Source organism: Equus przewalskii, chromosome 24 (genome assembly GCF_037783145.1).
Source record: "Equus przewalskii isolate Varuska chromosome 24, EquPr2, whole genome shotgun sequence".
NCBI classification, from domain to species: Eukaryota; Metazoa; Chordata; class Mammalia; order Perissodactyla; family Equidae; genus Equus; species Equus przewalskii.
The window spans coordinates 3,321,100-3,337,773 of NC_091854.1; the positions used below are offsets into that span (position 1 = coordinate 3,321,100).

Consider the following 16,674-nt stretch of genomic DNA (forward strand, 5'->3'; position numbering starts at 1 on the left):
CATACATTATTTACAATTGTTCGGTATTTTCTTTTGATTTTCTAATAGCTTAATTATTTTTGCTAATAACTATAATATATATTTTTTCTCATTCTTTTTTATTTTTATTTTATTGAGGTCATAATAGTTTATAACATTGTGAAATTTCAGTTGTACGTTATTATTTGTCAGTCACCATATAAATGTGCTCCTTTACCCCTTATGCCCACCTTCCAACGCCCTTCCCTTCTAGCGACCTCTAAACTGTTCTCTTTGTCTATGTGTTACTTTATCTTTCACATATGAGTGAAATCATGCAGTGTTTGTCTTTCTCTATCTGGCTTATTTTGCTTAACATAATACCCTCAAGGTCCATCCATGTTGTTGCAAATGGGAGGATTTTGTCCTTTGTTATGGCTGTGTAGTATTCCATTGTGTATGTATACCACATCTTCTTTATCCAATCGTCAGTCGATGGGCACTTGGGTTGCTTCCACTTCTTGGCTATTGTGAATAATGCTGCAGTGAACATAGGGGTGCATAAAGTCTCTTTGAATTGTTGATTTCAAGTTCTTTGGATAAATACCCAGTTGTGGGATAGCTGGGTCGCATAGTATGACTATTTTTAATTTTTTGAGAAATCTCCACAGTGTTCCATAGTGGCTGCACCAGTTTGCATTCCCACCAGCAGTGTATGAGGGTTCCCTTCTTTCCACATCCTCTCCAACCTTTGTTATTTTTTGTCTTGGTAGTTATAGCTGTTCAATCAGTGTAAGGTGATATTTTAGTGTAGTTTTGATTTGCATTTCCCTGATGATTAGTGACGTTGAACATCTTTTCATGTGCCTGTTGGTCATCTTTATATCTTCTTTGGAACAATGTTCATATCCTCTGCACATTTTTTGATCAGTGAGTTTGTTTTTCTGTTGTTCGGTTGTGTGAGTTCTTTATACATGTTGGAGATTAACTCCTTCTCAGATATGTGATTTGCAAATATTTTCTCGCAGTTGGTGGGTTGTCTTTTTGTTTTGTTCCTGTTTCCTTTGCCTTGCAGAAGCTCTTTAGTCTGATGAAGTCCCACTTGTTAATTTTTTCTTTTGTTTCCCTTGCCTGAGTAGACATGATATTCAAAAAGATCCTTCTAAGACCGATGCCTGTATTTTCTTCTAGGAGTTTTATGGTTTCAGGTCCTATCTTCAAGTCTTTGATCCATTTTGAGTTAATTTTTGTGTATGGTAAAATATAATGGTCTACTTTGATTCTTTTGCATGTGGCTGTCCAGCTTTCCCAACACCATTTATTGAAGAGACTTTCCTTTCTCTATTGTATGTTCTTAGCTCCTTTGTCAAAGATTAGCTGTCTGTAGATGTGTGGTTTTATTTCTGGCTTTCAATTCTGTTCTATTGGTCTCTGTGTCTGTTTTTGTACCAGTACCATGCTGTTTTGATTACTATAGCTATGTAGTATGTTTTGAAGTCAGAGATTGCAAGGGGAAAATTTATTTTTGTAATTTATTTCAATTTCCCAAAGTTTGCATTTTGATACTGTTACATTACTAAAATCTATGTCGAATTTTAATTATCAACAGCATTAATTGCATGAAAACGCATTATAAAAAATTTTTTAAATTTTACCAAATTTCCCCTATATTGAGATATTTTTCTGGATTTTGTCCATATCATTTAATTTTTCAACATGGCATCAGAATTGTTTTAGTACAGATCTTCCGTGCAATAGTTACCAAGATGAGATTAAACATGCAAGAATTGTGTTGGGTGAAACACTTGAGAGAAAATATGGAGGGAAGTAAAAAAGATGGGAGAACCATAAGACAACAATGCAAGTGTGGCTTCAAGTGAAGTTGAGAAGGAAGGAAGGTTGCGCAGAAGCATCCTAGAGTGCCTTGCAGTCTAAGTAAGTTTCAGCAAAGCCATCACAGAGTCATCGTGTATCTCGGGAATGGGCCTGCCTTAGTATCTCTGTCCTGTTTGGTCATTGGCTGAGCCATGGAAAGCCTGGTTGCCATACAGTGAAGGGATGGATTCCACAGCACAGGAGCAGGGGACCTTGCTCAGTTTTGTTCCCTGTAGTTGTTGTTCTTTGAGGTTGCCACAAGGATACTTGGATTTCCTACAATTCTCAGCATAAAGTAAGCAACTACTTAGTGTATGGTTTTTGAATGAGTGAATAAACAAACATTAACATTGTATTTTGAAATCTTCTTTTGATCAATATGAAGGGAATAGGTATGGCGCCAAAGGTAAATTAAATTTATACAAAGAGTCTCTTGTTAACTATTATATTATGAAAAACAAGGTTGTATGCAGAAGGCTGGAAGGGACATTTTACCCTAAATTTAAAAAAAAAATTTTTTTTTTTGAGAAAAATGAGCCCTCAGCTAACATCTGCCACCAATCCTCCTCTTTCTGCTGAGGAAGACTGGCCCTGAGCTAACATCCAGGCCCATCCTCCTCTACTTTACATGTGGGACGCCTGCCCCTGCATGGCTGGACAAGCGGTGGGTAGGTCCGCACCCAGGATCTGAACTGGTGAACCCTGGGCTGCTGAAGTAGAACGTGCGAACTTCACAGCTGCATCACTGGGCCAACCCCAACCCTAAATTTTAAATGGTGATTTTCTCAGTAAATTATACTAGTTATTATTCAAGTATTACAATTGTCCCCCTTTGTTTGGAAGAAAGTGTTGTGGGTCATCTCTTTCATAAGTAATGTGACTGTCAATAAATAACTTCTCTAAACCTTGGCATGCTCACTTATAAAATAAAACCATGATACCTCCTTTGACTTTCTTATGGTAATCTAGTGATACTGTTTGAATTTTTAAAAAATAGAAGATGTAAAAATGACTTGTAACCTTAAAACACCATGTCAGTAAAAGTTATAATTATTGTTCCCATGATCTCTATACCAAAGTTAAACAATAATAGTTATGTAATCATTTATTAAAACAGAGAAAATCACTATAATTTTGCCCTTCTCATTTAAGGACTCATCTCCACTGGTACCACCCACATCCAGGCCCCCATCTTTTCTCACTGAATACTGTACCAGCCTCCTCTAAGAGCTTCCCCACTCCCACTCTTGTCTGTCCTACATCCCAGCCTCCACACCACAGCCTAAGTGATCTCTTACAGTTTAAGTCATATCATGTGCCTTCTGTGCTTAAAATATTCAAGTGGCTTCCCCTAGTCCTTAATATGGGATCAAACGTCCTGTACAATTCACTTCATCATATTTTCGTGCCTGCCTCTCAAACCTCATCTCATTCTGCTTTACCTTGTACCAGTTAAGCTACAGCTACAATGGCCTTTTTTAGGGTCTTCCAGTAAGTCAACTTCATTCTCATCCATGGCCTTTCACTAACTGTTCTACTTGCCTGGAGTTTTGGGGCCCTTACATTTCAAAAAGAAGAAAGAGAAAATTATTGCTAATGAGAACATTTAAATAATATGAGTAATTCTGTTGTAACAAGTAGTTTATATTTATTGTAGCTTATCAGATATCAGAAAATGTAGGTGATAATTAACCAATTAAACTGTGAAGGAATGGTTATATTCTTCCTATTTTTCCCTTTCTCTTAACAGAAGATTTTGTGATTTCTAATTCATTCAATAAAATTCATCTTCTTCCTTAATATTTCTGAAAAGAAAAAAGATAAGAGGGCACGGCCTGGTGGAGCAGCGGTTAAGTTCACACGTTCTGCTTCTCGGTGGCCCGGGGTTCGCTGGTTCGGATCCCGGGTGCGGACGTGGTGCCGCTTGGCAAAAGCCATGCTGTGGTAGGCTTCCCACGTATAAAGTAGAGGAAGATGGGCATTGATGTTAGCTCAGGGCTAGTCTTCTTCAGCAAAAGAGGAGGATTGGCAGCAGTTAGCTGAGAGCTAATCTTCCTCAAAAAAAAAAAAAATGATAAAGAATTATTCTTCCTTAGAGCTATTGGGATCTCATTAGTCATCAATCATGAAATCCCCAGAAAATGGAAGGTATTTTATAGGGGTCAGAAATTACACTGCAAAGAGTAAAGGGTGTTACATGACATACATATGGGCTTAGAGAAAAATATTTTTAAAAATGCTTTTTCCTGTAAAATTAATAAGTGTTAATGTGAATGTTAAAACACCAAGATGTAATTCCTGGCTTCTGAACTCTTCATAGTTCACTAAAAGAAAACTAGAAAATACTTCCCAACCCTAGGCTGCCTTCCATCAGTGTGTGTGGGATTTGTGTCTATAACTGCTATTAACATTAATGAGAGATAATCAATTAGGTCTCCTACACACAGATCAGAAAATTTACTCAAATTACCATAGGCATAGCCAATCATGGAGCATAATTCATGGTACATGCAATTTAAAGTATTTTACATTAAAACATGAAGTAAAACATATTAAGAAGTTGGCTCTATAGCCATTTCTGGAGTAGATTCTTAAAATATCTTTAATATTGGACTTCCAGTATTAAATAAAAGACAAGTTTATAAACAGTTCAATAATTGGACAGGCTACATATTGGTTTTTTCCTTTGTTATATAATATTACCCACTTCTCCATCCAGAACCATGTCGCATGGGGTTGAAGAGTGCTAGAAACATGGTCGCTGTTGTGTATTGGAATGTGGAGAGACGGAAAGGCTGTCACAGCAGTCAATAAGATCTGAGAGGTGTTGACTAATTGCCTGCTAATTACACAGTAAATTGTCTAATTAAGCTGATGGTTAATTAGGGTACGCTTGCACAGCAGTCTTGTGGAATTTGTGTCTGATGTCTGGGAAGCAGCTTGTGTAATTGGCAAACTGGTAAGGACTGGCAGAGAACATGACTGGAAAGCTCACTGCCAGTGGATGACAGAATAAGGATTTAGTGGAAACAAAAGGGTTGTCATTTTTATACTGAGGGTTTTGTTTCGGTTCTGCAGCTATTCTGCAGTGAGCAATTGAGAAATACATCTGAAGCCTGAATTATGTGAGCAAAAGAAGGCTTAAAATGTGCTTCAACATCTAAAATATGCTGCTTGCTTGCCATGTATCAGCTCTGATACACTATATCACATTATATTAATTATATACATTGTTTTTACAGTTCTTCCTTTGAACATATGTTATTTGGTGTTTGTGTGCAGGAAAAAATATGATAATCCATGCATCTAAGGAAAAATGCCTCTTCTATGAAAATATGAGAAGATAACAAATATGACTGGTTAGAAGACATTTGAAATTGGATGTTTGCATTCACTGTTTAGTTTTTAGTTTGTACATCACCATGAACTATAAAATAATGGACATAATACTTATGTAGGTTGGATAATACTTTAAAGAAATAAAAAATTTTACTCACAATGAGAGAATTTCAGTTTTATCATTTACACAATTTTACGATGCAACTGGCTTTTGCTATAATTTAGTAAAATGTAAGAACAGAATATTTCAATACCTAATTAAGTGTATTTCATTTCTGAATGGATGTGAATAGTGTTTAATAAATTACCTACAAAATTTGAGTGCCTTTAAAAATCAAAGATCTAGAAGTTTGTTTTGTTACTATTATTGTTCTTTGTAGCTGAGGAAATTTAACTTTTCATTTCAAAAAGTTTTCTATGGTTAAAATACAAACATGAAAATTCTCCCTGTAAATAAACTAAACTAACTCATTGAAGAATACAGGACCTTTATACATGAAGTTAGGCACACACACACATTGCCCTTTTAGAAGAGATCTGAATATAAATGATCACTTCTATTACCATTTGCTGCTTAGATTCCAACATTTTTGAGGATTTTGAAATAAGATTTTGAATAGAACATTAGGTTGCATTCGAAACAAAATGTCACAGGTGCACAATAAATCTTTGACTTTTGTGTTAATAAAGCAAGAGAAAATTTGAATCATTACAAAGCCAGATTTCTAAAAGATGAGAAGACCTTAATTAAATTACAGTATCAAAAGTTTTTGCTGCTTTCTTAGCAAATAAAATGTATGTGTGCATGTAATTGAATAGGCATGTATGTTTTTGTTTCTACTGTTTTCCACAGAGAATGTGAAGTTGTGTATATACTATATGTTTTTAAATAGAAAGAGGAAATACACATTATACCACTCTCTAAAATGTCTTTGAATTAACATTAACCTTAGAGATGTATGCATGGTAAATGAAAATATTTACTATTTTAGCACAAAGGTGTTTTTCAGCCTGCTTTTAAGCAGTGCTTTAAAATATTGTCACAAATATGTAAAGATGCAAAATAAAAAGATTCTTTATTTCAGGAATAAAGAAAAATCATATTCATTCCATTTGGAGTCTTAGGTCGTGAAGTCTTGGAAGATTTTATAAAGAAATTATGCAAGATAGAAGAAAAGTGAATTTACCAAAGGAATACAAGGCTAAACATTGAAATTGCTTATTTAACGACATTTCTCCTGAGGGAGAAAAATCAGATAGAGGTCAATGTTGCAACTCCATTCTATATTTCGATCTACTCAGTTTTTCATTTTCTTCATCAGAAAGATAGAATAAAAAGTTTATTTATTGTTAAGTGATAAAAGTTCACATGAAAAGAAACCAAGTAGATCTGTCTATCATTGTAATTAAAGGTTTAAAGAAGGATTTCTTTTTAACTTTAAGTCACTGAAACTTTATTCAATATGGTTTTTATCAGACAAATTGTAAGTAGATCACATAATATAAACTGAATGTAGAATTATTTGATATTAAGAAATGATGCAAGAACTTTCTAGAATCACGTATTCAGAAAGTGACACAACAATCTTTTTTTTTAATTGCAGTAGCATTGGATTATAACATTATATAGCTTTTGGATGTGCATCATAATGTATTTCGAATTCTGTGTAGATTATGTTGTTTATCACCCAAAAATTAATTATAGTCCATCCCCTCACATGTGAGCCTGATCGCCCCTTTTGCCCTCCCCGCTTCCCCTATGCTAACCACCAATCCAATCTCCATTGCTATGTGTGTGTTTGTCATTGTTTTTATCTTCTACTTATGAGTGAGATCATACAGTATTTGACTTTCTCCCTCTGGCTAATTTCACTGAGCATAATACCCTCAAGGACCATCCATGTTGTCACAAATGGCCGGATTTCATCATTTCTTATGGCTGAGTACTATTCTGTCATGTATAAATACCCCATCTTCTTTATCCATTCGTCCCTTGATGGGCACCTAGGTTGCTTCTAAGTCTTGGCTGTTGTGTATAATGCTGCAGTGAACATAGGGGTGCAAGTATCTTTATGCCTTTGCATTTTCAAGTTCTTTGGATAAATACCCAGCAGTGGGATAGTTGGATCATATGGTAGATCTATTCTTAATTTTCTGAGGATACTCCATACGGCTTTCCATAGTGGCTGCACCAGTTTGCACTCCCACCAGCAGTGTACAAGTGTTCCCATCTCTCCATATCCTCTCCAACATTTGTTGTTTCTTGTCTTGTTAATTATAGCCATTCTGACTGGAGTGAGGTGATACCTCATTGTAGTTTTGATTTGCATTTCCCTGATAGCTAATGATGTTGAGCATCTTTTCATATGCGTGTTGGCCATCTGTATATCTTCTTTGGAGAAATCTCTGTTCAGATTTTTTGCCCATTTTTTAATTGGGTTGTTGGGTTTTTTTGTTGTTGAGCTGTATGAGTTCTTTGTATATTTTGGATATTAACCCTTTATCTGATATACGGTTTGCAAATATCTTCTCCCAATTGTTAGGTTGTCTTTTCATTTTGTTGGTTTCCTTTGCTATGCAGCTTTTTAGTTTGGTGTAGTCTCATTTGTTCATTTTTTCTTTTGTTTCCCTTGCCCGGTCAGACATGGTACTTGAAAATATGCTGCTAAGACCAATGTCAAAGAGCATACTGCCTATGTTTTCTTAAAGAAGAATACTTTACAAAACGAAACCTTCAAGAAAAATTCCTCCTTTATGTTTACATGTAAATATCAATTTTTTTAGCTCAAAATCTAGATGCTTTTCATTGATATATAGCTATCACAAGAATAAATTTTATATATCATGAGATCATGTAGTCATCTGTTGAGAACTTCTTGTAATACTTTACTTTGGCCTTTAAATTTCTATATACATTACGTGTGTGTGTGTGTGTGTGTGTGTGTGTGTGTGTGTTATGTAATCAGTTTCTTTTTTTAATTACTTGGAAAGTTTTATCTCTGCAATTTAAAAAATTCAGAGTAAAGAAATACAATATTTAGCAACCTTAGCCATCAACCTCATTCTAGAATTCTTTTGTTTTCTTTTTTAATTTACATATCATAAAATTCACTCCTTTAAAATATACATTTCCATGGTTTTTAGTATATTCACAGAGTTGTATAACCATCACCACTATCTAATTCATTTCAGAATATTTCCATCACTCCGAAAGAGAAACTTCATACCTCTGAGCAGTAACTCCCCATTCCGCACATCCCCCAACCCCTATGCACGTTATGTCTCTGTGGATTTGCCTATTTTGGACATTTTGTATAAATGGAATCATACAATGTGCAACCTTTTGTGACTCCTTGCTTTAACTTAGCATATTTTCAGAGATCATCTGTGTTGTAGCATGTATCAAAACTTCATTCTTTTTTGTGGATATACTACATTTTATTTATCCGTTCATTGGTTCATGAATATTTGAGTTTTTTTCCCTACACTTTGCCCATTATAAGTAGTGTTTTCGTGAACATTCGTGTAGACGTTTTTGAGGGGATGTATGTATCAGTTCTCTTATATATATATCTAGGAGTAGAATTGCTGGATGATATGGTAACTCTATGTTTAACTTTTTGATGCACCGCCAAACTGTTCTCTACAGTGGCTGCACCAATTTACGGTCCCACCAGCAGTGTATGAGGTCTCTAATTTCTTCACATACTCACGAATGTTGTTGTCCATCTTTTTTATTATAGTCATCAGAATGAGTGCAAAGTTGTTCTCACTGTGATATCAACTCCTAGTATAATTGATAGCTGGAATAGTAAAAATATGAAGCCCTAATAATTGCCTTAATTTCTTAAAAACGTATCATAATATCTTAACATATTGCCACGACAACTAGTTGATATAATGGCAGTAGTAGCTGCCATTTTTCGTCCTTTCTTGTTTCAGAAACTGTGGTCATCAGGAAAAGCTGACCGACTTCCACTGGGGGCGTGACGCAAAAGCGAGTCTGAAAATAGAATATGAGGTGATGGGATTTATTTGGCTATAAATAGCCAATTTATATGGGATCCAGGCCTTTGGGAGAAAGTGTTACAGGTTGGAGTGTATTCAAAGAATAGTCTCTTATTTTTTGGTCATTTGTATAGTTCAAGGAAATGAATAAATGTTCCAAGCTAATTTTGAGCATATCATACTGGATGGGCGGCCTCAGGAGAAACATTTGATATACTCTAGATAGCAAGAATAAAGAATATTACTCCAGGAGTCTGAATCAGATGTTCTTCCCTGCTCTCTGCTGCCCTGCTTGGTAATTTTTTCATTCTAGATCCAACAGCATGAATTGTGAGAGTTAAAACTCCCTTAGCACCAGCTCTAGTCTGAGAGCTCTCATTTACAGGTTAGGAGAATTAGTCTTAAATTAATTAACAGCTTTGTTCAAATTCATTTAGATGGTGATAGAGCACTCTTAAACCATGTACTCGACACTCTTAGCACTGTATTTTTTATAGTATTTTATAGCCTCTATAGGTTTTGTTAATTTTTATTGATCATGTATTGTAGAACTATGACATTGTCTTTGCTCTCAGAGAACTTGAAATCTGGTGCTGAGATGCACCAGTAGCCAACTGACATAACTTCGTAAAACATGCTATAAAGAGGTAGAAACAAGGAGCTATAAAAATACAAAGGAAGCACCAGACCAAGCAGGAAGCCAGGGATGTCACTGGAAAAAAGATAATATCTAAGAGGAGTCCCTAACTAGTGCTTGTTGGAAGAAGGGGGAGCACGTGTGGCTGAGGAGCATGTGCGAAGTTAGGCAGAGAGAGAAAGCCCAGCGTATGTGGGAGTTTAGCTTCACTGAAGGATGATGTAGTGAGTAGGGAGAGTTAGTCTAGAACCAGATAATAAAGGGCCTTGTTTGTCCATTGAGAAGAGTTTAGACTTTATCTTAAAGGATAACGAATGAACATTATGCAAAGACGGGCAAGACAGGATCAGATGTGCATTTAGGAAAGATTCTCTCATAGGAATGTATAAAGTGTTCACAAAATAACCATGCAAGAGTGGGAGAGGATCAATATATTCATTCCACAAGTATTTTAATAAGCTGCTCTGTTTGCAATCACTGTGCTTGAGCACTGAGCATGGTGCTCACAGGTATAATATTGGAGGGAAGAAATGGTATCGGCCCAAGCTTGTAGCTAGAGCAAAGTGAATCTATTTAAAATGTATAAAGGAGACAAAGTAGTAGTCTTGTTAACTGACTGTGTAAAGCGCCAGATGCGGAGGGAGAAGGCAAGAATGACTATGGCATCTCTGACTTGGCAGCTGTTTATGGTTGTTCCATCCACAAAGTATGTGAATATAGGAGTAAAATGTGGTTTCTGTGTTCTGTACCAGTCACTGAAGCAGGACTTTCCAATATCAAAAGAAAACTGTCAATGGGCACTTTAATTCTCCAACTATAATTACTTCAAATATTTGGAAGGAAAAGGTCATCCTCACAGAGGAACTGCAGTTATTAAAATTGAACTGAAAATGTTAATAATTTTTCAGATGTGATATAGGTACTAATGTAGAGTTCTAAAGTTTGAACTCAATTTAATTATTCTAAAATTAGATCTAAAACTAACATCTAAAGGGGAAAAGTTTAACAGAGCAGGATGTTAAATCAATATGATTAATTAACTTGATATAAATAGAGTATTGCTATGTTTATCTGTAAATCATTTATCATTGTACCAGCTGTAAAAAAAAAAAAATCTTAATAATAATGATAATGATGTGTGTCTTCCTCCCACCCAGCAGAGGTGTCATGACAAATTGTTAACAAACTGTCTCACCGCATTTCACAGATTCAAATGCTAAAGTAATAATAATATAATCAATATAATAACATCGACAATGGAGCAAATAATTCTGATGCAACCTAGAAAGGGAAATTTATTAAAACTTCGAGTTCACGTGTGAAGAAAGTACCAAAACAGAACTCTTCATCCATCTAAGTCCATATTTTACATTTGGATTTTTAAATTTCAATGAGATGAAGGAGGAGCGCAAAGAAAGGCAGGAGAAATATTTTTATAATTTATTAAGTTGTGGAAAACTGATCTCTCTCTCTCTCTTCCTCTATCCCTCTTTCCTTCTTCTTCCTTTCCTTCTTTCTCAAATGGGGCATTGACCATTTCCACAGAATCAGTTACCAAATCTGGAACAGTACACTAATATGTATCTTCCATCTCCACACTGACTTTTGTTGTTCAAGGTCTCATTTGTCCTCACTTAGAACGTTACGTGAACCTCTTAAAAGTTCTGATTTCCATGGTCTCTCCTGACAGAAATCAGTGTACTTATTTTCAGCCCAATTTATCTCCCTAAAGTGTGTTTGGATGCGTCTCTCCCCATCTACCTGTAGGAGAAAGTTCATACTTCTCATTGTGTCATACAAGATCCTTTGTCATCTCAGCCCAACTTTTCTTAGTCTTAATTTCCTCTCCACCTTTTCACATAAAGGAAGTTTAACAGAAGGCCTAAGATTTTTTCAATATAAGTACCCGCTTTGTAACCTTATACAATTTCTCGGCTCCCACATATTATTTTTATTATCCAGTCTACAGACCATGCTCATGCACATGGATTCATAGGCTGCTCACTCCTGAAGCCAAACCTGCCTGAGGGTGCCCTGCACATTTCCTGAAGGTGACTTATGCTGTCCTACCCCCAGCACTTGTCCATGCAGCGTGCTCCCATCAGAACAGCCCTCCCCAATATCTTGCCTATTGACAACTTAATTCACCCTCAGGAGTCAGTTCAGATGTGACTCTCCCTGGAAACTTTTTCTTCCCTTAAAATTGTGTTCCCACAAGCCTTTGGAGTGCTAGGACTGCATGCTTTAATAGGAAGAAGACAAAAATTGCAACTCTGCCACTAACACACTACGTAGCCTTGTAAAATGAGGTGAACCACTTTAGTCAACTATTAGTTGAACCAACTATTAGTCAACTCTTTTCTATTCTATCATGCTAAATATTTAATTGGAACATTTTTATTTTTCTTTAGCATTATCTGAGTACCAGATCCATCTACCTCTGAGAAACTAGCATCAGATATTTATTATGTGTATGTCAAGAATTCTGAAAGCCACATAATTTATGTTTTCTCTTTTACTACAAGCAACCTAGTATGGTGCATGTCATAATCTCTTCATGGACAAACTGCGGTTTAACAATTTCTGAGTCCCCTATTCTTTATGGCCCATGCAGTCATAGCTCCATGCCACAGACACAGCAGACACTCAGCAAAGGTTGAATTCCCTCTTCTATCTCCTATTAGGAGTTTTCGTCATTCCAGATGGAAATATATGATCTATTGTATGATAGAAGCTGATCAATACTATTTTTTGCCATCATTTAGCTGCAGGTTCACTTTAAGTTGCTGGAGGTTTTTAGGAAAGAAATGAGAAACTGGTTAAAATATTTACTATGGGCCTCTTTCTAACTATCTTATTTTATGGGACAAGCTTTCTCCCTCATAACTCTCACAGTTCATGGGATCATGTTTGACTCTTCATCGGCAATCATTGTTTTGTTGGCTTTGTTTCCCCAGCCTTTGTTCCAGGAAGATGTTTACATCCTAGGAATCACAATAACCAGTTCTTGGACAGAATGACTCTTCTCCAGCGTTCACCCAGTTCACTAGCAACGTTGTGTGTTAGGTAGAGCAGATTCAAATTCAAGATCCCTACAGGGAAGGCGATGACCTTGGACTCACACCTTCATTTCTTAAATCTTTGAAATAATTTCAGAGGCAGTAAAAGTTTCTTCTGAATTCAGCTCCTCTGGGCTCTGGATTTCCATGGCTTCCTTCACTGCTTGTGTTTTAGTACAGTGGTATGAATAGAAAAACTGTAAGTACTAGGGATTATCCTCTCCCCAGTGCTCTGTGCAATATTTTAAAGGTGTCCCGACATTATAGATTATGCTGAAATAATACAGCCTACTTGGTATTACATTCTATATTCATATTTACTATAAAATGTCCTGCTACAGCACATTCCTTAACTTCCTATAGAGAAGGATGTAATGTACAACAGAGAAGTGCATTTTTTAGAAACACTGAAATGAAAGTTGTTGATTTTAAAAGACATTTTGTCACAGATGAGTGAGGGAGAAAGAGATCAAACCAGCAAGTCTAGCCAATCCAAGGTTTCATTCATACATCTCTTCTGCTTAGTACTTTCCCCTTCAGTATCATTAGCATTTTCATTTCGAAAAATGACAGTCTGCAGTGGAAGCAGTAAAAATGTTGAACCTGTGGTTTAAATTATTGATTTTTTAGAATATTGAAGCAGTATTTCAAATGGATTTTGTTAGAGATACTTCTGGGTGGAGGGTTTCAGAGGTAATTTGATATCCAAAAGCCTGTATATTTCAAAGACTTTCCATTCTTTGAATTTCCTAAGACTCTGGCTGATTGGATAAAAATGTTTATTGTCTTCAGGATTATAAATAGCACATCATTGCTGCTTGAACTTGAAACATGTATTTGCAGACTATACTCTTCGCGACTTATGGTGTATCTTCAGACTATAATCAACTGGCAAAAGAAATCTTCATTTGGAAACAAAAGCAGATTTTAAAATGAAGGAAAATATACTGATTTGCATGCATTGAGGTCAATAGTCAAATTGATAGCTAATTTATTGTAATAAAGCATGCAAGGCGTGGTTCTGTAAGAATGGATTTTAATGAAGCTCCTCCAGTTGTGTTATGTTAATAGGGAGTAGAGTGTGGCTGCAGAGATTTTCTTTAAAATCTTTTTAAGTCTCTCACCACAGTCAACACTCACATATGAACAGAAAATGTTTTGACAAGGAGTGGGATTACTGACTGCTGTGTGTATGCTGTGCAGGTAGTTTGCTATTCCCAGCATGTTTCTACTTATGGAAAAAAGCTACTTAAAAAAATTACATTATATCAGAATGGCTTGATCTGCAATCATTTTACAAGTCCAAGCCCTATTGAAGTCAGTGAGGGCTTGGAGTGCAAATTTATGACTGTATCGAGCTTAATATGTGGAGAGTTGCATCATATTTTGTGATGTCAAGTATCACACAGCAATACGATGACACAAATTTGAAATAAAAGCTGATATTCCCTCCTCGACAAGTGGAAACGAATTAAAAATACAGTATCAGAAGAGATCTTTTTGAGGCATTGGGACATAAAAGGGAAACTTGCTACTGAATACATGAGATGTATCCATAATAAGTCTTGTTAATGCTTAAATCAGCTAAAAAATGCCTTCCCAATGACAGTGCTACCATGAAAGTTGGCTGGAGAATCTGCTGATGTTGCTACTTTTGGGGGAAAAATGTTTAATCTGAGGGTGCAAAACCCCAGGATCAAATCCTTTGGGAGAACCTCTCTTCCTCTAAAACCTTTATACAATGAATGATATGACTGAAGCAACTTATGTACTATTATGACATAGATCATCTGATTTAATCTTCATGAAAGCACTTAGAAATAAGAAACTTATATCTTTTTATATTGTTTTATAATATTATAATTAAAGAAATAGAGTCCCAGAGCAGTAAGTAAACTATTCAGGGTCACACAGCTGTTAAATGGTGAATTCAGAGTTCTTACTCAAGTTTCTCTAACTCCAAAGCGAATGTTTTTCTAATATGCAACTCTGTCTCCCATTATTCTTTAAAAATGGCGTCAAAAGCAACTTAAAAAGAAAATGAAGACACAGAAGAACAGTGAGCCCTCACAGTTACACCGTATATATGATATTTAGTTCTTTTTAAGATTCAGGAATAAAGCCACTCGTATATGCTCTCTTCCCCCATTCGTTAGGTGCTTTCCTGATTGAAAACGATTTCTGTGTGTTTGTGTCCCAGGTAGTTTGGGTGAATTTACTCAATGAATCTTCACAACACCACTATGCAGTGTATATTAATATTAGTCCCATACAATAGGTGAGAACATGAGACATGGAATGGTTACTCTAATAAAATCATTAGTACGTGGTAGATCGGATGAAATAATATCTTAAGGGAGTGTTATGAATATTCAGTGAGTTGATGATGATCATTTACTAATAAAGGTATTATAATTATCAATACTTCATAGGAAGAAAACTGAGTCACAGAAGGGTTAGTGACTTGCCCAGCCAATATCACACAGTGGTCAGTTTGGCATAATGATGAACATACTAGATACATTTCTTGGTATTTAGTAAGCGCTCAAAAAATATTATAGATATCATTATTAAGGTGCATGTTTAGAGCAAAAATCAAATATTTGTCAAATGATGAACTAATGCATAAAGCCCAGCTCTGCAATTTTCTAGGAGACTTTTGGCAAGTTATTTCAACTCTAAGTTTCAGTTCCTTATTTGTAAAATTGTTGTAATGAAATGTTAATAACTGTAATTTACTGAGTTCATTCGTATGTCAAGTACATCTCTAGCATGGAACACAAGTAAAACCTTAGCAAGTGCTTAGGGCATAGTAAGTGCTCAACAGAGGCTAAATATTAGTCTCGATTATTTTATTTTCCTTGTTATCGTAGAAGAGGATTAACCAGAGCAGTAACCTCGGGTCAAGTCTGTGATGTGTCCTGGAGTAAGCCTACCACATGTGGCTGTAATGGGAATGAAACCTCCTGAAATAGCCTGAGCATTACTGAGTCAGCATTTCCCTACCTTTGATGTGCTAAATTCATCCAGTTTTTAGAACTGAACTTTTGCCTTGATTTCAAGGTGGGACCATGAACCCAGATCTTAAACCCAATCTACTTAGTATAGCACATGCCAAAAACTCATTAGTTCCTTGAAAAGACATTTTTCCTCACAATAATTTCTCCCCCCAAAAAACAGTTCCTGATACCAGCAAGTATAAATAGTTTAATGAAGCAATTGATTGTCTTTCAGCTAAGTTTTATGTGCTCAAACATTGGTATCATCTAGTTATAGCCACCATCTTTCAGGCGCTTATACAATAGAGATTACAAAGAGATTTATACTTACAAAAGGCACAAATATTCTTTATATATATATATATGTATGTGTATATATATGTGTATAATATAAAGTCATCTAAGGTGGGGGCACAGACAGAGATATTAGATACTAGTATCTGCTTTGAAAATCTGAAAGGGATAATGGAACTTAGTATTCATGTCATATTAAAAACTTTTACTATAGAAAATTTCAAAATATAAAAAAAATACCCATCCCCAAGCTGCAACAATTATAAGTTCATGGCCAACCCTCTTTCATTTTTGCTTTACCCACTCCTCTGAGTCCAGTTTATTTTGAAGTAAGTATCAGTTGTTCTATGATTTAATTGATGCATATTTCAATATATAGCTCTAAAACAATAGTCTTTTAAAATGAAAACAATACCACAATAACAACTAAAAATAATTAACAATAATTCCTTAATATCATAAATTATCTAGCCAGTGTTCATGTTTGCTTTCATTTTATTTTTTT

The 16,674-nt window shown here is 35.5% G+C and overlaps 1 protein-coding gene across 2 annotated transcripts in view; it reads left to right on the forward strand.

The window, feature by feature from the left end:
* The window catches only part of DPYD (dihydropyrimidine dehydrogenase), a 773,365-nt gene that overhangs the window by 398,511 nt on the left and 358,180 nt on the right, over positions 1-16,674 (forward strand). Inside the window, exon 14 of one of the 2 annotated variants that reach the window (XM_070592142.1) lies at positions 5,116-5,332. The exons of the other annotated variant lie outside the window; for it this stretch is intronic. Within the exon in view, the coding sequence (XP_070448243.1) occupies positions 5,116-5,127 (12 nt within the window). The 3' untranslated portion in view covers positions 5,128-5,332. Of the gene's footprint in view, positions 1-5,115; positions 5,333-16,674 lie in introns of those variants that run through there. 2 annotated transcript variants of the gene reach the window in all.